General features: G+C 47.8%; 1 protein-coding gene across 1 annotated transcript; it reads left to right on the top strand.

Moving 5' to 3' along the window:
* The first annotated feature begins 1,185 nt into the window (after positions 1 to 1,185).
* Positions 1,186 to 27,656, top strand: MMD2 (monocyte to macrophage differentiation associated 2). The gene is made up of 10 exons (XM_084817865.1): positions 1,186 to 1,281; positions 2,566 to 2,589; positions 3,458 to 3,529; positions 4,194 to 4,270; positions 6,092 to 6,173; positions 12,164 to 12,324; positions 17,076 to 17,150; positions 21,244 to 21,345; positions 25,028 to 25,097; positions 27,453 to 27,656. The coding sequence occupies exons 1-10, from the start codon at positions 1,186 to 1,188 to the stop codon at positions 27,654 to 27,656; spliced, it is 963 nt and encodes a 320-aa protein (XP_084673991.1).

Below are 27,656 nucleotides of genomic sequence, written 5' to 3'. Positions count from 1 at the left end.
AAGGATAAAGAACGCCAGGCTCCAGTTGAGGGGAAGGCGCAAAGGACAACCTGCTGGCTGTATGCAGATAAATAAAAGAACAAAGGGCCACTCTCTGCAGTGGACGTTCCATTAGCTGGAGCAGGCTGTCGAGTGGAGTTTGTTAACAAGAGGTGCAAACCTAGTTGGCTGCTTCCAATGTCAAGCAACAGGGTGCTTCCATCAGCTTGAATGTGCTTTAACAACCTACAATGGCTTTAAAGGTGCTTCAAGGCACTTCTTTATCTTTTTTAAAAAATAAAGGAATGAATTTCACTGCATTAATGACTGTGTTCTGACCTAAATGCACAGTAAGAGGGATTGCCTACATCATACATTTAGGGCGCAATCCTATGGGGATTGCCTACATCATACGTTTAGGGCGCAATCCTATGGGGATAGTCGGCTGCCTCCAAACTCGGAAGTGACTCGGAGGCCTATCCAATGCAGGGCAGGAGAAGCACGGAGAGGATAGTTTCCTTCGCGCTTCAGCCACCCTGCATGTGCAGCTAGACAGATGATTTTGGCTATCTCGCCGTGGGAAGGCGGAGAGGGGGAGGCAGCTGCCGGACGACACATCCGTGTGTTGTGCTGGCATTTCCGCCTTCCCTGCCCCGGAATGCCCCCGGAGCACCCCATTTGCTCAGCTCCGTGCTCCTCTTCTGAGCATGGGGCTGTTCGGAGCTGCCTGCGAGGCAGCACGGGGGTGGGGTGAGGAGGTTGGTTCTCTGGGAACCAACCTCAGAGCACAGGCTACAAGGTCGGTTCCCAGAAACCCACATATCCTATGGCCGTCTGGCTGCTGACTAGCAGCCGTAGGATTGCTCCCTTAAAAACCATTAAAAGCCAAGAGGAATAATAATTTTTTCACTGCCTGCCTAAATAGCAACAGGGATGGGGCTAGTCTCACCTCCTTGGGGTGTGTGTGTTCCAATGCAAGGGTGCCACCACAGAAAAGGACCTGTCTCATGTTCCTGCCAACTGAGCCCCTTTTGGTGGGAGGGCATAAAGGTAAGTACAAAAAAGCTGCCTCACATGACGTCAGACTGTTGGGTCATCCTAACTGGCCCAGTATTTCCTGCTACAATCAGGGCAGGGCTCCCCAACCTTTTTGGGATGGTGGGCACATTGGGAATTTTGAGAGAGCCTTGTGAGCACTCTCAAAAAATGGTTGCCATGGAGGAGCTGCTTGCCCATGCTTACAATGGCCGGCATGGTGGGCATGGCTGGTCACAGAACGTTAATTTCTCAGGAGGCAAACTGGTGAGGTGAAACGAAAGGCCCCTTGCACAAGAACCTGAGTACAAGGCCAAAGTGGGGTTGGAGCGCCAAAACCCGGAAGCGCTCCTTTTGAACCCAAATAAAGATGGCGCTGAAGAGCAGCACTCCACTTTGCGGCATGCCAGCCTCCCAGTTTAAAACATTTTTTTTTAAATGTTAAGAAAATTACAACCAGGAGGGGCAGGGAGCTGGGTGAGCATCAAGAGAGGTGTCTGTGGGGCACATTGGTGCTTTTGGGCACCATGTTGGAAGTCCAGGGTCACGGTCTCGGACAGAGGCCTTCCCCAGCTCCTGCTACCACATCTAGTGCTGTGTTGAAAATTTCTCCTGCATTTTTTTCGACCATTCTCATTCAAGCTGATAGAAGAGAAATGGCTTTCGAAAAGAAATTCAATGGAGGAGAAATTCTCATGGGCCGGGTTTGGGGTTCTTGCGCTTACCTTACTTATGGGGTGGCTGTGGAGTGTGCATGAGTGTCCCCTTATCGTACAGTCATCTCTGGGGTAGCCTGTCGCCTCCTCGGCTTCCCCCGCTTCAGTGAAAGCCATCATGAGGAAGACGTCGTGAGGCCGTTCCTCCCAGGGGGCTTTTTCAGTTCAGGAAGTGCCGGTGGCCTGGGAGCCTGCAGAGCAATGGGAAGATGTGGAATAGAGAGAAAAAACACACTCAGCACCCTTGGCCACCTCGCAGTGATTAGATAAGCGCAAAAAGTGCCACCAAAAGAAATTCAAAATTCTGCCTCAGAAAAGTGGACGCCTCAACACAGTTGAGGCTGTTTCCACTTGCAGGAGCAGTGCAATAAACCAAAAGCCCTTAGGAGGAATGTGCTACAACCCCTGCCAGTAGCGAGCCCTTTCTGTGAGAAATGATTGGAGAGTTTCTCCTCCCCTTGGAGAAATTCGGTGAAATTGCCCCCGCAGTTTCTCTGCCCACAAATAGGCTGGAGGGTTTGAGAGGCCCTCTGCACCCAGCTCTAACCAGATCCTTTTTCTGCTTGGAGACGCCAGAGACTGAACCTGGTCCTTGTACATGCAAAGCAGGTGCCCTGCCACTGCTCTGTGGTGCCTTGCCAAGGGACCATACATTCCCCGCTCAATGGAACTGCGGAAAAGAAACCCCTGTCCCGCTGGCCTGCCTGGTATTCAGTGTCTGCTCTTCTTTCAAGAATCAAAGTAAGCGAAACACACACACACAGAGAAAGGGAATATGGGAGGCCGGCTTTGGGCTTCTCTCTGGTTATGTGGGACAAGGCTCTCTTTGTTTCAGAGTCCAGAGAACTGGGAGCGCAAGGTAATTCTTTTTAAATCTCTCTCGTGCCCTCTTGCTGGGAAACAGGCGCCGAGAAAAAGACAAGCCCAGAACAGGGTTGTGAGAAGCCCTTCAGCAACTGCGAATAACAACCTGTGCATACTAATCCCAGCAAAAAGAAAGAAAGAAAGAAAGAAAGAAAGAAAGAAAGAAAGAAAGAAAGAAAGAAAAGATTGCCGTCTTGACATCTTTGACACAGATATGGTGGCCAACTTTTCAGTCGGACAGCTGTAGCTGTGCCAGTCAACCGTGGGTCAGATGCGCAGGCTAAATTAGCAGGTGACAATGTTCCTTTCTGTCGTGTGAAGCAGATTCCCCTGGTCGTTGTGTGTGTGTGTGCATCAAGCTGCTGCTTAAAAGGACAAGAGACAGTGTGGTGTAGTGGTTAGATCAGTCTTTCTCAACCTGGTGCCCTCCAGATGTGGAGTTCTACAATTCCCATTATACTCAGCCAGCATGGCCAATGTTGGAATGGCCAAAGTTGGACTACAATTCCCATCATACCCAGCCAGCATGGCCAATGTTGGAATGGCCAAAGGTGGATTACAATTCCCATCATATCCAGCCAACACAGCCAATGTTGGCATGGCCAAAGTTGGACTACAATTCTGTCATACCCAGCCAGCAAGGCCAATGTTGGATTACAATTCTATCATACCCAGCCAGCACGGCCAACGTTGGATTATAATTCTCATCATACCCAGCCAACATGGCCAATGTTGGACTACAGTCCCCATCATACCCAGCCAGCGTGGGCAAGGACCATGCTGGCTGTGGATGATGGGAGCTGTAGTCCAACACATCTGGGGGGTGCCATGCTGGGAAAGGGTGGGTGAACGTGTCACACTAGGAGTGGGAAGGGCGTCATGCAGCCATGAAGCTCATCCTTACTTCCTTCACACAGTTATTTGAGGATAAAAGGGTGGGGGAAAGTAGTCATGTAATGCTGCTGTGTTTGGGGCTGGCCCTACCATTAAGCAGAGTGAGGCAGCTGCCTCAGGTGGCAGTTGATGAGCAGTGGCGAGCAGTGGTGAGGTATTGAAGGACAAAGTTATGTAGCAGGCCAAACAACTTGCCATGTGCCCTGCTCCCAAGCTAGCCTGCTGTACCTTCACCAGTGCTGAGCTAAGATTCAGCCCCCAGTTTGGTCAGCTTCTGCCCCCCCGCAGGGGTGGGAGCTCCATCTTGTCCTTTGCATCAGACCACCAAATAAATAAATACCCTGTCAGTCAATTAGATTGCCAACTGATTAGGCCGGTGCAGGGTGCGTGGGAAGGGAACCAGCAACCTAACCTAATAAGAATAGCATTTATGTCCTACCCTCCCTCCAAGACATTTTGCTGTCTCCATCTTGTCCTCATGACAACCCCATGAAGTAGGTTAGGCCGAGAGTCAGGGGCTGGCCCAAAGTCACCCACGGAGTTTCATGGTCGAGTGGGAACAAGAACTCAAAGTCCAACACTCTACCCACTATACCACACTGGCAACAGTACGTCTTTCCCACTAGGCTCCAGTTGGTGCATCAGGGTTCTAGTAAAAAACAAAGCAGACCCCGTAAGGCTGAAGTCTGCTCACCTGTGTCATAGGTTGTGGGTCTCTTCCACGTGGGGGATTTCTTTTTAGAGAAATGTGAGGAATGCAGTCGTGTTGTTTTTGCTGTTCTGTGACTATGGCTGGTATAATCATAAGTCTCCCCAGAGTTAGCTCGGAATAGGGCTAGACAATCTTTTAATTTGTTGTATTTTAAACGACTCCCATGTGTTTCTGTGGAAACCATGACATCATTTTGGAGCTCTGAACGCCCAGGATTTTCAAAAAGGGTCCCGTCCCCCCCGTTCTCCAACAACAGATGAAAAGCACCCAAATGCTCTGGAAAATGAAAAGCACCCATCCAGTCCCTTCTAGTGAGGGGCTGGATGGTTGCCGAGCAACCATTACGGCAGAATAATGTGCTGTTGTTTGTGAGATGTTTGTTGTGCTGTGTGGAGGAGAAATGTGCAATCCAACCTCAGGGGTTGCGGGGGGGGGGGGGGGATGGAGAGGGAGCCGAAGGTCTCTTTGTTAGCTTGGACCTGGCTGTGAGGAGAAGATGAGAGCGGAGTTCGTGGGATTAATACATAGGCATTGCATTTCATCAATGTAAATTTATTTACTCTTTCTGCCATATCTCCATCTTCAGAGCATAAATACAATTGATTTATTATATAGGACCCTCAAGGTGGTGAATGATCAATCAATCCCTTACAAAAACACGAGAAGCTAATAAAATACTTTCATCGTAATTACAAATGACATGCCAATCTGCAAAATTCGGCTGGAGGAGCAGCGAAAACAAACGACACCACCTGAGAAGTTCAAAACCAACAAATCCAGTGTGTGGTAGTGGTGAGAGTGTTGGACTGGGAGCCGGGAGTGCCAGGTTTGAGTCCCCACTTGGGCATGGAAGCTCACTGGGTGACTTTGGGCCAGTCACAGACTCTCAGCCCAACCCACCTCACAGGGTTGTTGTTGTGAGGAGAAAATGGAGAGGAGGGGGATTATGTATGCTGCCTTGGTATACATAAGGGTTCCTTTGAGGAATAAAGGCAGAATATATATGCTATAATAGAGAGAGAGAGAGAGAGACAGACAGACAGACAGACAGACAGACCGACCGACCGACCTGGGTCAAAGGCATTTCAAAATCATAACGTCTTGTCCTGAGATCAAAAGGCAGACAAGAACAGCATCAATGTCTTTTTAGGGAAAAGGGTCTCCATTTTATTTTTATCTCTCTGAGTTTTGGCCGGTCTGAATCCCAGAGGGGTAGCGGAATGCCTGAAACTTTTACACCAATTTCATGGTGTAAAGCTGCAGGGTTAACTCAATTGTGCTACGGTTTCAAATGGATGTTTTATGATAATTGTGATAATTGTATTTGATGATTGCATTTTTTATGGTTTACGACAGCCGTCTTGTGAGGGCTCTGCTCTGAAAGGCGGCCTAAAAATATTAAAATGAATCAATCAGTAAAACAAAGGTAGCCACATAGATACTCAAGAGGCAAGAGTTGCACAGTGTCGGGGCCACCGATGAAAAGGCCCTGTCCTACACAATCACCCATTGTATTCAGCTAGTGATGCAATATGAAGCAGGACGTCTGTTAAAGATTTACATAGGTGTGCGTGTTCATAGGAGAGCACTACATGTCCCAACACTCTCTGACTTCTTGCCATGTGCAACAACCTCACTGTGTGCCTGTAGCTGGATATCGTAGCCAAAGGAGTGTGCAATTGTCCTATGCAGGACTGGTTCTACCTTCCTTTTCTTCGTCTCTGAAAGCAGTTCTCGTCTTTCCTGGTCTCACGTGTCCGGCCCCTTGCTCAATTGTTGTTCTCACTAGAATAGACGAAGCAGAACAGACCCACCAGCCCTGGTAGATCTCGTCTCAGCCGCGGACATCAGCTCGCTGACACTCTCTCTCTTCTCCTGCCTCTTGTTCCAGGTTTATGAACCACAGGGTTCCGCCCAACCGGAGGTACCAGCCGACAGAGTACGAACATGCTGCCAACTGTGCTACACACGCTGTGAGTTGGTTGAGCATTTCCCCGGAGAGTGGAAGGAGGGCGGGTGTCCAGGTGGCATGAGCTGGGAGGTGGCGTGGCACTTAGTCCCTGTGGCAGGAAGTTGCATGAGATCGGCCTTCCCCCATCTGGTGCACTGCTAGGCACTTACGAGAGCAATCCCATGGTCCATGGGCAAGTGTCCCAGGGGCCGTAGGAGTGTTCCAATTCCCCCTCCTGAGGTTGGAAACAGCACTCTGACCTCGGAGGGGGAGTCGGAAATCTGCCCCTCTTCCCCTGCCACCATGCAGCCGCTGCAGAAAGAAGCACATCGGCTGCCCTCCCAAGGTCGGGAAACCAACCATGGAGGAGGAGGAAAGGGGGCATTCTGGTGGGTGGGGAGGGGAGGAGACCAGAGAGGCCAGGATAGAAATTATCCTGAGCCTCCTCCAGCCTCTTTCCCTCCTCCTCTGAAGCGCCCTCGCTAGATGGGCTAAAAAGCCCATCTAGAGAAATCTGCAAGGCGAGAGGGTGGGTAGGCGGAGATCATCTTCACCGCCCTTCCCACCCTGTATTGGATGATTGGACGTCTCTGAGTTTGGGGGCTTCCAATCACCAAGGATGCAATCAATAGGATTGTGTCCTAAAAACTTCCAGGCAGAGGCCCATAGAATACAAATCTGCCTAAAATCTCTGAATGCGCATTTATTCAAATTCACAAATACTTACTAGATTTAAATTTCACAGGAGGCAAAGCTAGCCAACTGATTTTTTCATCCAAATAATCTCAAATGGAACACATTCTTCCAATAATTTGCACCCTGGCCCAGATCATCCCAAACAATGCAAAAAAAACAAAAACAAACATTTTTTGTTTCTAAACTTAATTGCCATGCAGGAGAATAATTGGTGGTGGTGGGTATTGCAGCATGTGGGAAGGAGTTAACCCTTCCTTCCCCAGCTGCGATCCCCCTTGAATATTGTCCCCTGCATGGCAATTAAACCGAGAAAAACCCTCCATTATCAACAATGAACACTCAGCGTTCCTGCGGAATAGATTCGGGGGGGGGGGGAATAGATTTGGGGCCAGGGCTCCATGGGAACAGAGATCCATCGCAACACTGCTAGTTGGACTACATCTCCCAGCATCTCCAACCACCTGGCTGAGGATGCTGGGAGTTCTAGTCCAGCACATCTGGAGGGCACCGGGCTGGGGAAGGTTGCATTAGATTATGTTAATTGGAGGGGTGTGTGTCTGAGTATCTATCTGTATGTGTTCCACTTTCACTGTAGTAGGTAAATGCCAGTTCCTAATTAGTATATATAAATTACATTCACCCCACTTCCCTGAGCAGTGAGGGGTTCCAAGGGTGCAGCACTGACCTGGGTTTGGTTCCCCTTGGAGTTTTGTAATATTTGCATTTGATTGATGGGTATGCAGGATGAGCATGGTGGAGGCACAGTTTCAACACTCTCACAGACAGACACAGCCCACCCCTCCCACATCAGATCTTCTAGGTTAGAGGTGGAGAGCCTTCCTCCCACCTCACTCTGGGCTGCATTCCCTCAGGGAAAAGTGGTCTGGCGGGGGGTGGGCTGCATACCAATTCTGTGTGGGAACAAAATGGATGGGTCCAAAGCATACACACAGTGGTGCACAGGAGCCGGGGCTCGCAGCACTGACACTTTTTGATTAGCAGGGACACTGATGTCATCGCCCCCTGCCCTCAGAATTCCCTGCCCCCTCCGAGCTTAGCTGCAAGTCCCCTCTGAGCTTGGCTGCACAGTAGCTGGACTGGATTTTCCCAGCAACAATATATCATTCCTTGTTGCAACCTAAAGTATTTTAGGGAGTCTTGATCTTGAACGGGAAATTAAGGGTGCAATCATGTGGCCGCTAGTCAGTGGCTAGAGGGCCATAGGATTGGTCAGTTTCTGGGAACTGACCTCAGAGCCCGCGTTCCGAGGTCAGTTCCTGGAGAACTGCCTCCCCGCCCACTCCCTTGGCGCCCTGTAGGAGGCGTGGATCGTTCCTGGGCTCCACGGAAGAGCAGCGCAGAGCGGGGCAAAAGGGGGGGTTCCTGGGGGCGGGGTGCAGAGTGCAAAAATGCTGGTACGACACTTCTTATGCGTTGTCCGGCCTCCCCACCCCGCGCTCCGATGTCCTGTGGCTAGACAGATGGAATTGTCCATCTAGCCACGAATGCAGGGCGGACGGAAGAACCCCTCCCCACTCCTCCCGCCCTGCATTGCATAGGCAGCCTATCCACATAGGATTGCGCCCTAAGACTCATTAGTTTTACAAAAAACCTGCTTCTGGTGGAGCTGAAAAGTGCTAGAATGGATCTGTTGACATGGATCAACACAGCTGCCTGAACGTTTGGGCTCTCCTAGCACAGCTACGGGGACTGTGATGATGAGCTCCTGCATTTCAACATTTACCATACACCACTGCATATACACACCCATATTCACACTTACATGCACACTATTCACACAGACTTCTCTCTCTCTCTCTCATACACACACACACATTAATTCATTAATTACGTATCTGTACCACCCAATAGCCAAACCTCTCTGGGCAGTTTACAAAAATTAAAAACCTTAAAAATACAATATTGTACATAACATAAAAAGAATTTACATACAAACATATAAACAGAAAACACACACACACACACCATTTTAACAAAGAACACCAAGAAACCCCAATTAAAAACCTTATCATATGCTGCGAAATGCCTGATAGTAGAGGGAGGTCTTAATCTGGCACCTGAAAAGATGACCATGTTGGTGCCAGGCAGACCTCCTGGGGAGATTGTTCCATAATCGGGGCGGGGGCACCACTGAGAAGGCCCTTTCCCTTGTTGCCACTTTCCGGGTGTCCCTTGGAGGAAGCATCTGGAGGAGGGCCTCAGATGACGATCACAGTATACAGGGAGATTCATGCATATAACATTTACACACTTAGACACACACACACTCACACACATATATAGAGTGCGCTGCTCATGGAGGGAGAGAATTATTTCCCCCATTTACACACTTAGACACACACACACTCACACACATATATAGAGTGCGCTGCCCATGGAGGGAGAGAATTATTTCCCCCATTTACACACTTAGACACACACACTCACACACATATATAGAGTGCGCTGCCCATGGAGGGAGAGAATTATTTCCCCCATTTACACACTTAGACACACACACACTCACACACATATATAGAGTGCGCTGCCCATGGAGGGAGAGAATTATTTCCCCCATTTACACACTTAGACACACACACACTCACACACATATATAGAGTGCGCTGCCCATGGAGGGAGAGAATTATTTCCCCCATTTACACACTTAGACACACACACACTCACACACATATATAGAGTGCGCTGCCCATGGAGGGAGAGAATTATTTCCCCCATTTGCATCTCCTTTTCTTCTGTGCTGCAGAAGGAAAGGGAGACAGAGCTAGGGTGACCAGGTGTCCTCCTTTACAGAGGGCTCTCTTTGAAGGGCTGCCAGAGGACAGCCCTCTATTTGAAGAGTTGCCCAATCTAAGTCCAATTTAAAGTCGAAGAACCCGAAGAAGGAAGAAAAGGGGCCTTGAAGTTTCCCATCCACAGTCAGAACCTGGAGAACAAGGCTGAGCAGCAGGCACAGAGGTCACGTCGTCTTCTCCCTTGCTATGGCGAGCAGTTGCATTTCTGTGAAATGATAACTATTTGTAAATGTTCATTTATACATAGATGTTAGCATATTCATTTTATGTATTTAAAATATTTGTTGGCCACCTTTCAGGGCACGAGCCCTCCCAAGGCAACGTACAATAATAAAACACAGAATAAAAATTGATACAGTAAGAATGTAAGAACGTAAGAACATAAGGAGAGCCCTGCTGGATCAGACCCAGGGTCCATCTAGTCCAGCATTCTGTTCACGCAGGGGCCAACCAGCTGCCCACGGGAAACCCACAAGCAGGACATGAGGGCAACAGCACCCTCCCACCCATGTTCCCCAGCAACTGGTATACGTAGGCTCACTGCCTCTGATCCTGGATGTAGCATATAACCATCAGGACTCATAGCCGTTATCCTCCAGGAATTTGTCTAAACCCCTCTGAAAGCCATCCAAACTGGTGGCCATCACTATATCTTGTGAAAAGGAATTCCATGGTTTGACTACGTGCTGTGTGAAGAAGCCCTTCCATTTCTCTGTCCTGAATCTCCCACCAATCAGCTTCATGGGAGGACCCCACTGGGTTCTAGTATTTTGAGAGAGGGAGAAAAAAGTCTCCCTATCCACACTCTCCACTCCAGCCATAATTTTGTACACCTCTATCACCTCTCCCCTTACCCACAGTCTTAAAAGCAATACAACCAGCAATGAAAACAGCAACAATAGCAAACATGCCAGGGGAAGGCCAAAGTCAATTAGTCTGTTTTCAGGGAGCTCTTTAAAACCTGCAATGATGGGGCCTGGCCGACCCCCCCCCCCCCGGCAACTTATATGCAAATGCTATGAAAATTGGTGTCCTCTTTTGCCCTCTTTTTTGGCAAGGCATCAGTGGCCCCTAGGCAGAGCTCAAACGCAGCCCTCTGTGCCTTTGTTTTTCTCAGCCTCTCTCACAGAGCAGCAGTGGAGGCTGCTGGCCCCAATGTCAGTGGGGCAATGGATCCACTCCGGGTTTCAGTCAGAACCAATCAGAAATCTAAGGAGATTTCCCAGGTGCGGAAGGGCGGAGCCCCCCACCAGCCTCCCCTGCAGAGCAGTCTCTCTTCGAACACAGCATCCCTACATCCTTCGCTGGGAGCCAGGGAGAGGTCTGCCTTTTGCCCCCTTTCAGGTATTTCCTAGCTGTTCAGGAAACTGGTCTAAACATTAGTTCCCATGGAAACACTTTGCCGGGCTATGAATACTCTTGTATGTGTGCCAAGTTCAGGTCTTGCTTCTGGGCAACCCAGACTGAATCAGATGGGAAGCCCATAACAATCTATTATCCCTAACTAATCAGAAACTGGTACCTGCCAGCTATCGTGTAGATAACTCCAGAAGGGTAGCGCTGTCAGTCTGTTGCAGTAGCGGCAACAGAAAATCTTGAGGCCCCTAAAGACTCACCCATTTATTCTGGCCTAAGGTGCTTATGGGTCCTGCTTGTGGGTTTCCCTGTGGGCAGCTGGTTGGCCACTGTGTGAACGGAATGCTGCACAGGATGGACCCTTGGTCTGATCCAGCACGGCTCTTCTCATCTTCTAATCTTTTGTGGACACTGTCCAGTTCATCAGATGCCTGAAGCACATCATCATGCATCGGATGAAGTGGACCATATCCACGAAAGCTTATGCCAGAATAAATGGGTGAGTCTTTAAGGTTCCACAAGACTCTTTGTTATCATGTCAGTGGAACTGCAAGGGTGTCATTCTCAGGGCTTAACTGAGCTGTACACCAGTTGCTGGGGAACATGGGTGGGAGGGTGCTGTTGCACTCATGTCCTGCTTGTGGGTTTCCTGTGGGCAGCTGTTTGGCCACTGTGGGAACAGAATGCTGGACTAGATGGACCCTTGGTCTGACCCAGTTGTTGTTGTTCAATCGTTCAGTCGTGTTCGACCCTTCGTGACCCCATGGACCATAGCATGCCAGGCCTTCCTGTCCTGTGCTCTCTCCCGGAGTGTGCTCAAGTTCATATTCATTGCATCGGTGATTCTATCCAGCCATCTCATCCTCTGCCGTCCCCTTCTCCTTTTGCCTTCAGTCTTTCCCAGCATCAGGGTCTTTTCCAGAGAGTTTTCTCTTCGCATTAGGTGGCCAAAATATTTGAGCTTCAGCTTCAGTATCTGACCCAGTAGGGCTCTTCTTATGTTCTTAGCTGTGGTTGTCCTACTGAATACAGCCAGCAATGAGGAACCATTTAAAGGCAAACTCGTGGGGAAAGGTGAAATGGCATATCCGCCATTTTTGCCAAATCAGGGGGATCAAAAATACATGTTCTTCTATCTCCCTTTTAGTTCTGGATCATTCCAAGCATCTTGGGCTGTTCCATCCTTCATATCCTCTCCGACAACCAATGGGAGACCATCTCCGCATGGATCTATGGCTTTGGCCTATCTGGACTATTTATTGTCTCCACTATCTTTCACACCATTTCTTGGAAGAAGAGACATTTAAGGTAACTCTGCTGTCAGCTACAAGTATGGGCAAAGATGGTGGTACTGGATCTCCACCGTTCTCCATGAGTACAATAGCCAGTATGTTGGACAAGAAAACAGGAAACTGCCCTGTACCAGGTCAAAGTGTTTGTCCATCTAGATCACAGTTGTCTGCTCTGACTAGCTTCAGTGGCCTATGGCAATATTGATTTATTATTTATTTTATTTTATCAATTATTATACTGCTTACCATATCTAAGAAATATCTCTAAGTGGTTTACAAAATCAAACATTAAAATACATCATCATAAATACAAGAACTCATCAGTTAAAAGTGTTTAAGGGTGCAAACCTGAGCGTGTTTAGACAGAAAAAAATCCTACAACTCCCAGCATTCCCCAGACAGCTTGGCCAGCTTGTAGGACTTTTGTAGGACTTTTTTCTGTCTAAACATACATAAAATTGCCCCCTAAAATATTTAAAACCAAAATGAAAAACACAGTAAGTCCTAAGCACTATAAGCAAGAAATACATTGTGACCTTCACTGTGGTCTTTTCAGCACCAGGTGAAGACCTTATTTTCTTAGGCTTTTTAGCCCTTCAGTGTTAAAAATGGTGTTAGTACTTTTTTTAGATCTTTGCACTGCTGCTGCCTTTTATCTCGCTTACAGCTTTGCTTTTATTCTGTTTTAAAGAAAATTCTGTGTGTAAAAAGTATGACAAAATTCTAATACAAATACTGATATTTCACACAAAATTTAAAACCATTGATTAGCAGTCCATCAATATATCACATAAACTTAGTGACAACACTAATTTTTAAATCAAAAGGCGGTTCAAATATACAGTGCCTATGTCCCAAATGCATTTTGACCAAACTGGTCAGTGGGAAGAATATAAACAGTAATTACAGCCCTTACTAAAACAGTGTTTTCATGGGGCATCTCTACACCAGCCTAAAATCCTGCATTTAAAATGAGGCCGTCTGTGCTGTCTGCTTGCATTTTACTGCAGGATCACGACAACTCCCTTTTTCATGCACACTTCTTTTCCCCCCTCCCCTTTCCCCCCTTCTTCTCCCTGTATCTGAGTCTTCCATATCTTTCATTGATCTTGCTTTTCTTCTTGCCGCTTTTCCACTTTTCATGGAGGGAACTCAAGCAGAACATAACGGAACTCAAGCAGAACATAACAGGGTAATTTGATAGCTCATTACCTGCGATCTATTTAAAAACGGAACAAAGGGCACTTATTGCAGGAGATGCCCTGGAGGTTCATGGCGTCATGTAAAGAGCCCGCAAACTTCTGTGAGGGAGCCATCTCAATAGCAGGATAAAAGCTCCATATGAAGAAGCCCATGATGTTAAACTTCCTACATGGAACCTGTAAAACAAAATACCCAAAGTTATGATGTTATTGTATTTTATGGTTTGTCTGATATCTGTGCGCTACCTCCAGCATCAGAGGCAGTGTGCCCATGTACACCAGTTGCTGTGGAACATGGGCAGGAGGGTGCTGTTGCACTCGTGCCCTGTGTGTGGGTTTCCTGTGGGTTTCCTGTGGGCAGCTGGTTGGCCACTGTGTGAACAGAATACTGGACTAGATGGACCCTTGGTCTGATTCAGCAGGGCTCTTCTCATGTTCTTATGTTTGTAAACCACCCAGAGAGCTTCAGCTAATGGGCAGTATAGAAATGTAATCAATCAATCAATAAGTCAGTAAATGAGCGAGCGAGCGAGCAAGTGAGTGAATGAATATTTATTGTATTGTCCTCTGACTAGCAGTAGCTCTCCAGGCAGCACTTGCAACCTGATCCTTTTGACTTGAGATGCCAGGACTGAATCATCTGCTTGCAAAACATGTGCTCTGCCACTGAGCTCTGGTCCTTTTGCACACATCCTGGGACCTCCCAAAGGCATGTTGAGGCACCAGCAGGCCTAGCGAGGTCTTCTGCTCTTAGCAGACAACTAGGATGGCCCGTTCCACATACGAGGCTACCCGACACGGAGTCTAACTGTTGGTTCATTTAGCTCAGTATTGTCTAAGTAACTGGCCTCGGCTGTCCTGGGTTTGTTTCCTAGCCCCACCTGGAGATGACTGGGATTGAACCTGGGACCTTTTGTATGTGCACTGTCACTGAGCCCAAATTAAAGCTGCGCTCCTGTCATCTCTTACCAGGGCATAAGTCCTGTTGGACCCAATGGGAGGTCCTTCTGAGACATAAATGCATAGGATTGCACTGTACTGCAAGGGGCCTTCTCTGAATTAAGTGTGTTCTTCAGCTGGCAGATATGTATTTACTGCACACATCTACAACCTTTCTTCTAAGGAGTTCGAGGTGGTATGCAACTGTTCCCCCCTCCCTCCCTCCCCCCCTCCCTCCCTCCCCTGTTTTATCCTCACAACGACCCTGTGGGGTAGGTTAGCTGAGAGATAATGACTAGCCCATGGTCATCCAGTGTGTTTCATGGCTGAGCAAGGATGAGAACTTGGGAAGTTCTGCAGCCTAGTTCAGCATTCTAACCACGCTATCTGTAGTGATTATGTCAAATGCAATATGTTTTAAATCCAGGGTGGGCAACCATTTTTCTGCAATACCTGATGGAGCGCCTCTCCCAACATGAACCTACCTGTACACTACATTCAGCATCTAAGGCCCTCCTCTGGGTTCCTCCTGAGAGAGAGGCTCGGAAGGCAGCAACAAGGGAGAGGGCCTTTTCGGTGGTGGCCCCCCAATTATGGAATAATCTCCCCAATGAGGCCCGCCTTGTGCCAACATTGTTTTCTTTTCAGAGCCAGGTTAAGACCTTTTTCTTCTCTCTGGCATTTGGCAGCGTATGATGAGGTTTTTATCAGATTCTGAATTTGTCTTAAGAAGAGCCCTGCTGGATGAGACCTAGGTCCATCTAGTCCAGCATTCTGTTCACACAATGGCCAACCAGCTGTCAACTGGGAACCCACAAGCAGGACATGAGCACAACAGCACCCTCCCACCCATGTTCCCCAGCAACTGGTGTACACAGGCCCACCATCTCTGGTACTGGAGGGAGCATACAGCCATCCGGACCAGTAGCCATTGATAGCCTTCTCTTCCAGGAATTTGTCCAACCCCCTTTCAAAGCCATCCAAATCGGTGGCCATCGCTACATCTGGTTGACTGTTTAAAATTGCTTTAGATATAGGTTGTCTCTGTGTGTTCTGTCTGTTTATATGTGTTTATGTTAAAGGTTTTACACTTCGTATAATTTATTTTTAATGGTTTTTAATATTTATAAACTGCCCAGAGAGCTTCAACTATGGGACAGGATAGAGATGATGATAATAATAATGGTATTATAAATAAGGGTATCAGGTTACCTTGAGGGTAACCTGTTGGGGGCTGCTTGTTGGCACTAGATGGGCTGAGTCAGTAGAGGGAAGAACCAGAGCCAAAAGTTGGTGGATCACCCCTTTCCTCTTTCTCCCAACCCCTTTTCTCTCTCTCCTTTTTCTTTCCCACCAGGGCTTGCAGGGACCCAGGGCTGGCACTTTTTTTATTAGCAGGGATGCTGATGTCATCAGCCACCCCCACCCCCCTCAGAATTCCTTGTTTCTCCAGCTTACCTGCAATTCTCAGAGTAGATGAAGGGGAAATAATTTTCCTAGCAACAGTAGACTGTTATGAGCCATCCCTGTTGTAATGCAAAGTTATTTTGGCTTGGTCTTGTGGGCAATTCAGACCCATTAGCTTCACAAAAGACCTGCTCTGGTGGACATGAAAACTGCTAGAACTGGTCTGTTGATATGGTTCAAACACCAATAAACCCGTCCTCTCCTTAACCACTCAACCACAAAAACAGAATAGATTTATGGAAAATTATGTGTATTCCAAAATATAACAACATTTTAATATCAATGCTAATATCTCACTCAAAATTAAAACAATTAAAACAGTAAAAAATGCCCATCAATCTATCACTGACATAGGCTATATACATAGTAACAATATTAATTTCCAAATTCAAGGCTATGCAGATATACAATACCAATATCCCAAAAGTGTTTCAACCCGTCTGGTCCTCTTCAGTGGGTGAAAATGTAAAGATATATAGATAAACCATCATTACAGCTCTTACTAAAGCAAAATTAACATGATGTTTGAATTCTTACATGGAACCAGTAGTTGTTATATATACAAGAACTGAGATCTACACCATCCAACCGGTAACCGCATACAGGAAAAGGAAGGAAAAGACATTTCCTCCTATGTTCAGAAATGACGAATTCCTTCCACCTGAAGCAGCTGTTTAGCATAACCAGAATAAAAATAAGCAAACCTGTTATTCTAAACAGGTGTTGTTGTTTTTAAAGTAACACACTGACCAACTTCTGGAGATGGCTTAGACGCTGTACTCCTGGAGGAACTGAAATGGCCAGAACTGGTCTGTTGATATGGATCAACCCAGCTGCCTGAACTTTTGGACTCTCCTTGGAGATGTAGTTATGGGGACTGTCACGATGAATGCCTGCACCTCAAGATTTACCACCATTGTTTCCCACCCAGTGGACTGCCAGAGAAAGGACTGATGGCTCTTGTCAGAGGTCTGAACTGAACACAGCACTTTTGAAATTAGGCTGATGGCCACATACAGAATTAGGGTCAGAGTTCACTCACTCCTGTTTTATGTAGAGCCAGTTTGTACACTTGGCTGCTGATGAATCAAATAACGAGTAATATACTGTATGTATTTGCATGTATGAATCAGATCTCTCTCTCTCTCTCTCTCTGCAGGACTGTAGAACATTGCCTTCACATGTTCGATAGAATGGTAATCTACTTCTTTATAGCAGCATCCTACGCCCCTTGGTGAGTTCGCACAAGTGGCATACAGCCCATCACTTTTCAGAGACTCAAAGGTGATGTTGTAAAAGTGCCATAGCTCATCATATGCTTATTCATTTTTTGTGTCTCTGGTGAAACCAGTTTTTCAGCATTTTGGAGCACTTCATCAAGTAGCATCAGGGGAGAGCTAAATCAACACAGCTGCAACAGGCTCGTGTGCATTTTTGTTGTGACCGTTGCAGATGCTTGTTGGACAGTAACCATAACAAATATCGTCCTTCTCCACCCTCCTGGAAAGATGTGTAACTCTGTAGTGGTTTTGTTGTTGTTGTTTGACTATTTGAAAGTAAAGTTGCAGATCCACACATTTGCAGAAGTAGTCCTTTCCAAAAAAAAGGGCAAAGATTTCCTTTGGAGCAAAATTGGTTTGTCCAGAAGATGCTTGTAGTCAATTTCAACTCTAGTCAGTTTCAGAACTCCTTTTCAATGGTATGGGAATAGGAAAAGTGGTTCCACAACCAGTCTGATAGAGAAGCAACCTCTTCCTCCACCATTTGGTATTGTTTTACCCAAATCTTGCCACTTCAGGGCCTAAACCTTGCTCATTTTATTTATTTTATATTTATTTATTATTGCATTTATACCCCGCCTTTTTTCCTCTTTGAAGGAACCCAAGGCGGCTTACATTCTCCTCCTCCTCTCCATTTTATCCTCACAACAACAACCCTGTGAGGTGGGTTGGGCTGAGAGTCTGTGACTGGCCCAAAGTCACCCAGTGAGCTTCCATGGCCAGCTCCTAGTCCAACACTCTTGCCACTACACCACACTGGCTGCTCATGTCAGCCTCTTGACGTGCTGATGGTAGGGAGTGACTCAGATCACATTGTGCATTAGAGCAATGCTATCTTGTCTAAGGTTAGAGCTGTGTGCAAATGGCCTTAAAAATTCTCCAGCCTATTTGTGGACAGAGAAATTGGGGAGACAATTTCTCCGAATTTCTCCTAGGGGAGGAGAAATTCTCCACCAGTTTCTGACAGATAGGGCTCACTGTTGGCAGGGGTTGTAGCACAGGCTCGTTCTTTTTTCCGAAGGGCTTCTGGTTTATTGCACTACTCCTGCAAGTGGCAACAGCCTCAACTGCATTGAGGTGTCCACTTTTCTGAGGCAGGATTTTGCATTTCTTTTGGCTTTTGAGCTTACCTAACCATGGTTAGTTGGCTGTGGTGCTGAGTGTGTTTTCTCTCTCTATTACACAAATTTCCATGGTGCTGCAGCCTCCCAGGCCACCTGCACTTCCTGAACTGAGAAAGCCCCATGGGAGGAATTGCCTGTGACGTCTTCCTCGTGATGGCCTTAATTGAAGTGTGGGAAGCTGAGGAGGCTACAGGCTGCCACAGAGACTATTGTGCAATGACAGACAGGACAATCATGCACACTCCATGTCACCTCATAAGTAAAGGCAAGAACCCCAAGCCCAGCCCATGAGAACTTCTCCGAAATTCCTTCTCCTTTGAATTTCCTTTTGAAAGCACTTTTCCCCCTCTCAAATTGGATGTGAATGGTTAAAAAAAAATGGATGAAATTTTTGGCACAGCACTCTCTAAGGTGCCCCAGACCATAATCAACATGTTTGACACAATCCTGGGGATGCTCCCCTGCTGGAGGACCAGACACACCAGACGTCGGGGAGGAAAGGCAGAGATGGAACCAAACTCAGCGAAGAGCAGGAATTCAGCCTTCTAGCTTTAGGCCAGGGCTGCTGAACCTCTTTCCACCCAGGGCCAAATTCCATTTCGGAGAAGGTCTCAGGGGCAGTTTTCTAGGGATGGGGCAAGGCCAGAGGCAAAGGAGGAGGAGCCAAAATAGAAAAAAACCCAGCTAATTTTCGCTTCAAGCTCTTCTTGACAGTAACAAAGCCTTAGGAGAGGCATTTCAACCTTTTAGAGTTGGGGAAAACTGCACAAAAGCCATGAATCATCCAAGTAATTGGTGGTCAGGGGGAAAGGTGGTGGGGCCTGGGGAAAGGGGGGAATTACTATCTGGGGATTGCGACCCCAGATTTGGCTCATGGCATGGGCGTTCGGCACCCCTATTTTACAAAAAGGCAAAAGTCAGTCCCATTTACAACATGACCTACATTTACCACACATGTTTATCAGTGGCTATTCATCATGATAGCTCTAAGGAAGCCTGCCACAATGGAAGAGGGCTAGTCATATCATGTCCTGCTTGTGGGACTCCTGGAAGCATCTGGCCACTGTGGGAAGCCAGGATGCTGGATGTCAGGAATGAACCTGAGCATGTGGAGATGTCTGGCAGCTCAGGTTCGGAATCAGAATGGGAACAGCAAGAACAGAGGGATGCACCCTCCCTAGTGAGCCCAGATACGGCAAGACTTTCTTCCCAAGGCCTTGACACACAGATGCCCCGGCCTGAATGGCTCCCCCATTCCTCTACCATGAGAACTCAAGTTTCAGAGGGAGAGGAGGAGGAGGAGGGCGAGAGGCGTGACTTGAGGGATGCTAGGGTCTGTTGCAGAGCGAAGCGGGAAAAGTTAGGGACAGGGCTCAGATCTTTGCCGGGCTGGCCACTGCTTGTGGGACTCCTGGAAGCATCTGGCCACTGTGGGAAGCCAGGATGCTGGATGTCAGGAATGAACCTGAGCATGTGGAGATGTCTGGCAGCTCAGGTTCGGAATCAGAACGGGAACAGCAAGAACAGAGGGACGCACCCTCCCTAGTGAGCCCAGATACGGCAAGACTTTCTTCCCAAGGCCTTGACACACGGATGCCCCGGCCTGAATGGCTCCCCCATTCCTCTACCATGAGAACTCAAGTTTCAGAGGGAGAGGAGGAGGAGGAGGGCGAGAGGTGTGACTTGAGGGATGCTAGGGTCTGTCGCAGAGCGAAGCGGGAAAAGTGAGGGGCAGGGCTCAGACGCTCAGCCAGGTTGACCACTCGTGGGAAGCAGCGTGGGAGGGAACCACCCTGCGAAGCAAGCCTGGCCGTGAAGTTCATGCCCAGACTGCTGGCAACTTCTCTAACATCCACTTTGTCTCCTCTGTTGACATTTGTAGATGTGTGGATTAGCTGGCTCGATGCACTCTGAGAGTTTCCTAGAATCTGCATTTGTAAAGCCAGTCGTTGCCTAATAAAGTAATGTTGGCCTGAAGCTTTGTTTCCTGGAGTGTGTTGATTGCAAAGGGGGAGGATGAAGGAACATGACAATGAATTAGATGGGCCTTTGGTCTGATCCAGCAGGGCTGCTCTAAGGTTCTTAGCCCTGATAGGAAAATGAAAGCTCCATCTTCAGATGTACTCTTCCAGTGCTGGCTCCAGGTGTTTGAGGACCGTTGGGCAAGACACAAGTGGCCTTTCTTTCTCAGTGGGTCTCCCTGCTCACCGCCATGGTCCCCAGCTGCTCTTGCTCCTTCTCCCCTTTCTCACCATTGCTTCCGCTTCCTTGCTTGACAGGCAGAGAGCCCATGAGCAAGCAGGCCGTGCCCTCTGCTGCTCTTCCTTACCACCACCACCATTGTGTGGGCCAGAGTGAGAGGCTGGCGAACAAGCAGGTTGCCATGGTGAAGAGGAGGAGCCAGTCCAGGGGGCTCTTGTCAGTGGGCCCCTGCTGGGGTGTGGCCCTTGACAGGTGCCCAACTATACCTACCCTTGGCACTAGTCCTGCAATCTACCTCTGAATACCAGATGCTGGTGGGGAGAGGGTATTGCCATCAAGTGCTGCTTGGGGGCTCCCCAGAGGCATTTGACTGGCCACTGTAGGAAACAGGCCACTGAATTAGAAGGGCCCCTGTTCCCCATCCCCAGAAGAATTCTTATATTTAAGTTAAGCTCTTTCAGCAGCTATAAGCATGAGCTGAGCTGTGCCAAAGCATTTTCAGTTGGCTTTTGTATCCAGCTTTGCATGAAGCCACGATACCCACATGATCCATCAGGGCCATGTGTTCCCCCAAATAGGCGTGTTTCCAATGTGTGAGCATAATGACCCATTGCAGTTTTGGAATTGTTTTGTTTTGTTTTTTGTTTCTCACTCGATTTCCAGGCCTCCTTTCCAGCTGCTGTTTCAATGGACTCAATGCTGGTCTCTGTTGTTCTCCCAGGCTGAACCTGCGGGAATTGGGTCCATGGGCTTCCCACATGCGCTGGATCATTTGGATCATGGCATCCGTCGGGACCATCTATGTTTTCTTTTTCCATGAACGGTGAGTTTAGGAGGGAGCATCATGCAAGAACACTTGCTTTGCAGGGTTATTTCATACGTTACATGGCCATCTTTACCAACCTGCCCAGTCACTGAGAGCATCAGAGAGCGTCTTCCTGGTGGTTCCACATGGACCCTTGGCCCAGTTGGAGTCCACCAGGAAAAGAGCCTTCAGTGTGGTGGCCCCCTTCCTGTGGAATTCCCTGCCTTTGGAGGCCAGGCAGGCACCAACGTTGTGTCCCTTCTGGTGCCTCCTGAAGACGTTATTATTTCAAGAGGCCTTCCTTGCACGACCAGCTGCGGTTTATTAAATTCAGCCTTATTGGAATTTGTCTTTAAAAAATGTTTTAATTGCTTTAATCTGCTGTTTTATTATTTTATATTTGTTGTTCACTGCTCTGAAATCTTCTGATGTGGAGCAGTTTATAAATATTGTCAATGAAATAAAATCAATCAATCAACTGAAATTTTGCACCAGGCATTCTGGATAAAGTAGGCTTCATGCAGAGGGCTGGCGTCAAGGGTGGGCATGATCAGGCACCTGCCAAGGGCCCACCCCCCAGCAGGGGCCCACTGGACTTGCTTCTCCTCTGCACCCTTGCAACCTGCTTGTTCACCTGCCTCTTGCTCTGGCCCAGACAATGGTGGCGGTGAGAGGGAGAAGCAGTCAATGCCACGGCCTCCTTGCTCCCTGGCTCTCTGCCAGTCAAGCAAGTAAGTGGCAACAATGATGGGAAAGAGGACAAGGGGCACGAGCAGTTGGTGGTCATGGCGGTGAGAAGGCAGACTCACTGTGGGAGGGGGCGCATGGAGGGTGTCTTGCTCAAGGGCCCTCCAAAACCTGGAGCCAGCACTGTTTATGTACATTAAAACTCCCAAATTCGGCATCCTCCATTCCCTCTAATCCCAATGTTCAGGCTGTGAGTGATGTTGCTTGTGTAGCCAACATGACAACATTCATGCATAAGCGGGAGGTATCAGCAGGCTTGGGGGCACCCTGTGTTGCAGAAGTACTAAGCATCTTTAGAAAATATCCTACAGGGGCAATCACCCCCAAAGATCAAGGAGGGCTGAGCAGGTTCAGTGGCCACAGAATGCTTGCTGACTGTTGGGGAGCAGAGGGATAAACAGAATGGCTGGAGAGAGCACTCCGTGCTGCAACATTTTGTTGCAGGTCTCACCTGTTCTGGGTGCTTCCAGATGAAGCTCTTATTGTGCAATTGCGCTGTTGCGTTCATGGAATTTTACAAGGGGCCCAGATGTTATCTTCCATTTGCAACCCGCCCATGTTTCCCCACTGCTTCTTTGGTCTGTTTTTCTTACTGCTGAAAATCCAGGGCGGGGGGAAAGATGGGAAAAGCTGCACCATGTCTCTTGACTGGCGGTACTAGGAGCCCTTTGCCTTGAAGCATCCTTTACCTCTAAACCCATTTCGCTGTTCGCAATTATTTCTAGCTGGCTCAAAGATGGCATATAACTCCCCCTTGTGGAATGAAATGTTTCACAGACACTCATTTTTTATCCTCTCTGCCTCTTGCTTTGATAGTTGGGAAAGATTTAAAATATGACTTTTGCAAGGAGTTTATGCCTTATGGAACTACAAATAAATAAACTCATTCCAACACTGCTCACTATTCATAGATCAGATTGAAAGGAATAAAGAACCTTCTCCCTGCCTGTAACAATGGGCTTTTGTGATGGGCTTTTGTCTTCTGTTACATTGTGGTCCACACCACAAACTTAAAGCAGTTTCAGACCTGTTTATCTGTCCTATTTCCCAGTCAAAGAACTGTGGGAATGGTGTTACTGTGTTGTCTAACAAAGAAATTAGGATTCCTCTATCCCCCCCCCCCCCGCGAGGCTGCAATTCTATATGCCAAGGGTGGGGAACAGCTGTATAGTTCACTCATCTTCCCTAAGAATAAACCCCATTGAACTCAGTGGGACTTACTTTTGAGTAGACACATACAGGCGTCTACTTCAAAATTCTCAGTTTCTTTGGGGAGGAAGCCGTGACACTTAAATTTGGTACAAAACAGTTTAAATGTATAGCATAGATGCAGGAGGGGGGAAGTCCATTTTAAATCTGTGAGGGCAAATTTTAATGGATACGACCTTGAATGAACAGCACACCTGTTCACTTTTGGACTATTTCAGTGTTACTGTAAAAGGGAATGACAAAGAACACCTCAAAGACAGACTTCCCTTCTAACAGCGAGTGGTAGCTTCTGTTTGATTAAATTCTACATTATCGTACATTTCCTTTGAGAGTTCATGAAGGCACTTTCTTGGTGATATATGCAGGTTTATTTAAATTCATCTGATGTCTGTGAAAGGACAAATGTTTAATCAACAAAAACTTCTTTAATTAGTTGAGACTCCTAATCTAAAATTAGAATACTTATTTTTTTTTAACTGCCCCCCTCACTGTTTCATTTCCTTATTAGCAAAACATCCGTCGCTATGACACATGTGTCACGTCTCCATCCGGCTAGTCTGATCCTTGATTGTTTCCGAGTCATATTAGTATGTACTAGAACACTGGGAACTTCTATCTGTCTTTATCTGTGTTATCGCTCTGATCTTCTGCCCTTTTCAGAGGTCCCTTTGGTGCATGGACAGGGCAGAGCAAAATCCTTTGTACATTCCTCGCCTTCAACAGGGCCTGCGTGGGTACAGCTGTGTGTGTTCACACACAGGGCTTTCTTTGCACAATTGGGAAGTGTGGGAAGCTCTGTTCTGAGCTTAGAGCAGCCTTCATTGGCCATGCTGACTGAGGATGATTGGAGTTGTAGTCCAACATGTCAGAAGGCACCAGGTCGGGGGAAGCCAGTTAGGAGCAGGGACAGCATGAGGAATCCTGCTTCCCCCTCCTCATGCATTGAAAGAACATCTGAAAAATTTCTCCCTCCCTCCCTCCCTCCCTCCCGCCCCCTCCCTCGCCCTCTCTCCCCGCCACCTCTCTGACTGGTTTCTCACAACACACTAACCTACAATCAGGGGTTGAGTGTGAGTTGTTGTTGAACCATGGGTTGCTTGTTGAACCATGGGTTAGTGCATTGTCTGAACCCAGGACATTTTCCACAGGGTGGCTTGTTAACCACCCTGAACAACCCAACAACAAGCCCTGGGTTCTCAAGGTGGCTTGTTCGAGAAAAATAAGCCACACTGCATGGTTAACAAGCCACCCTGTGGAAAATGTCCAGTGTTCAAGCTAACACACAGTTCAACAGACAACCCACATTCAACAACAACCCACACTCAACCCCTGAGTGTGGCTTAGCATGTTCAGTGAACAGCCCCTCACTCTCTGTCTAGCTCTACTTCTCTGGAAGAAGAGCATGACAAGTGTGTGTGTGTGTGTTTATGATCTTTGGACATTTTGCATAATTTTCTTTTTACAAGATGCCCAGGCATTCATTGTACCGTCACAACAACCCTGCTAGATAGGTAAGAGGGAGAGAGTGTGGGAGAGAATGTGTGTGTGTGTGTGTGTGTGTGTGTGTGAGAGAGAGAGAGAGAGAGAGAGAGGATTGCCCGTAGTTGCTCAGTGAGCTTTATTGCCAAGCAGGAATGTTTGGGTTTCTCATGTGCAAATCCCACTCTCTCTCTCTCTCTCTCTCTCTCTCTCTCATCACTGTACTTCACTGCTTCTCAAAACACATTGACTTTCTTTCTCCCAGGTACAAGCTGGTGGAACTGGTGTGCTACGTGATCATGGGCTTCTTTCCTGCGGTGGTCATTCTTTCCATGGTAAGTCATCGAGCCCAATGGCCTTAGAAATGCTTGGGTACTTGTAATGCTGTTCTTGCATCTTGAAGAAGAAGAGGTTAAATTGTGGCCCAACAACTGAACTGGGAGCCACCTCAGGCTTCAGCGTTGCTGAAACTAAACAGGTGTGTGGACCTAAACAGCAGCCTGGGTGGAAACCCCATGTAAGAGTGGGATGTGAAGCCCTGTTAGGAGCTGCCCAATCTGTGTGGCTGCCCCGTGTGGTGAGCCATGGAACTGCAGGTGGAAGTTTCTCAATGAAGTACCCTTGGACCCTGGACTGACCCGCCCACTCAGGCCAGCCATTGGATCCTTCTGGGCAGGGAGAAGTATAGAGAGCTTCCTGTTCCAACTGAGCCTTGGTCAAGGGACGTTGTCTTTTTAAGGTGTGGCGTGCTCCTGTATCCTTGGTTATTCTTCCATCTTCACTTCTGGCATCTTCATCACTCGTGCCTTCTGGTTTGTTCTTTCGCCTTGATTTGTCCTTTGGTCATGACTACTGGCTTGTGACATGGTCCAGGACCCCAACCCCATGTCCTCAGAAGATGGGGCTCCTGAGTGAATGGATCAGTGAGAGGGCTCAATTACAGAAGGGCGTCACGAGGTTTCCACCTCCTTAGGACCTCATTCTCCAGGAAGGCCCCAGTGACCAGCTCCCCTGTGTCTGCAGGAAGTTGCATTGCGGTCTTTCATTTCTAAGGATTCTAGCCATTAAGGTGCCATCATTCCACAGCCACTTCTGTGTTGTTGCAGCCCAAGTCTGCTGAAAGACACCAGGTCCCTTTAAGGGAGGCGATCTTAGTCAACAGGGAGGTGGGACTAACCAGTCTATAGGAAGCCAAAACCATACTTAAGGCTCAGTCACAATCTGCTGCTTGCTGGAGCAATGTACAGGCAAGCTTGCCTGGCTTCCAGCCCAATATCACTCAGCGCTCTCCATGGTGCTGCTGTATTCCTGTTCCTGCTTCTCTGAGAAAACTGATACCCGCTTGGTTGGAATCCACTGAACCTAACTTGCCCGAAGTCCTTGCTGTGAACCAGACCTCATAGTGCCCAGTTAGCGAAGCCCTCACTGGGACAGGTCTTCCTGGCTGAAACAGAACATCTTGCCCCATGACTCCTGGTTCCTAGCTCCTCACTCATCTCAGATTGCTGCCCATGATCCAGCCCTGATAGGTCCAAATGACACATCAATCCCCACATCTCCCCAGACAATGTGCAGCTGGAACTGCCCACATGAGGTGATGTCACCTTATTAATGTTTCCCCATCCCTTACAAGCAGGAGCCAATGAAGTGAGAAAACACATAACAGTGATGTTATTACATTATCATCTCCCTGTGTCCCCACCCCACCCCTTAGCCACTCTGTTTCATTTACTGTTGACTTGGGGGGGGGAGAAATGAAGTGACTATTATTATTATTATTATTATTATTATTATTATTATTATTAACATTTTTATACTGCCCCATAGCCGAAGCTGTCTGGGTGGTTTACGAAGATTAAAAAGATTAAGAATACAATATGCAAAATTTTAAAACATAAAAAACATACAACAGACAGTATACACAGAGACAACATATATCTAAAAACAACTTTGAGCAATCGGCAGTCAGCCAAACCATAAAATGAATCCAGGATCGATTAAAAACTCATCACATGCTGCCAACATGACATCAGGGAGATATGAAAGGATTTCTGGTATCGTTGCAAACACACCGTGTATTTGCCACCTGGCATGAATGCATTCTCAGGGAGAACAGTGAGTGGGAGGCAGAAGATGTGTGCTTAACCCTTCTCCCACAACTCCTCTCCTAGGCTGCTTTTCTCCACCCCGATCTTCTTTCCTTTTCTTCATTCCCATTAGATGGCCTACATGGGGTTGGGAATCCCATGTTTACCCTGTAACACAATGGTGTCGAACCTCAGGCCTGCAGGGCAAATCTGGACTGCCTGGGGTCCCAATCCAGCCCTCTGGGGTTCTACAGATGGCTACACCCCTTTCCCTGGCCACACCCCCTGGCCATGATTGTTGGGTGGTTTCCTAGTTTTTTCACTCCACCCCACCCATTCTAAAAGGTTGAAATGCCTCTCCTAAGGCGTAATTACTGTCAGTACGTGCTTTAAGCTAAAATAGGTTTTGGTATTTTGGCCACACCTCTTTTGCCTTTTGCCCCACCCACCACTGGAATGTGGCCCCCGAGAGCTTCTCTGAAATGGAATTCCACAGAAAGAGGTTTGATACCCCTGCTGTAACATCTAGTTCCTGCTTAAGATTCATGGCTGCTTGTGCTGCACCCATTGAACAAGCCCTCTGTATATGTTTGCTTCTTGCAGCCCAACACAGATGGCCTCTCGGAGCTGGTGGCTGGTGGGTTTTTCTACTGCCTGGGCGCTGTCTTCTTCAAGAGTGATGGACGCATCCCCTTCGCTCATGCCATCTGGCACCTCTTTGTGGCGCTTGGAGCTGGTACCCATTATTATGCCATTTGGAGGTACCTCTATCAGCCGGACACTGTTGAGGCTAAAACCTCCAGGTAG

Source organism: Heloderma suspectum, chromosome 12 (genome assembly GCF_057233095.1).
Source record: "Heloderma suspectum isolate Gila_16-S chromosome 12, 16-S_ref, whole genome shotgun sequence".
Classification (NCBI taxonomy): Eukaryota; Metazoa; Chordata; class Lepidosauria; order Squamata; family Helodermatidae; genus Heloderma; species Heloderma suspectum.
The sequence above is the reverse complement of the archived record's forward strand: the minus strand, read 5'-3'. Positions and strand labels throughout refer to the sequence as shown.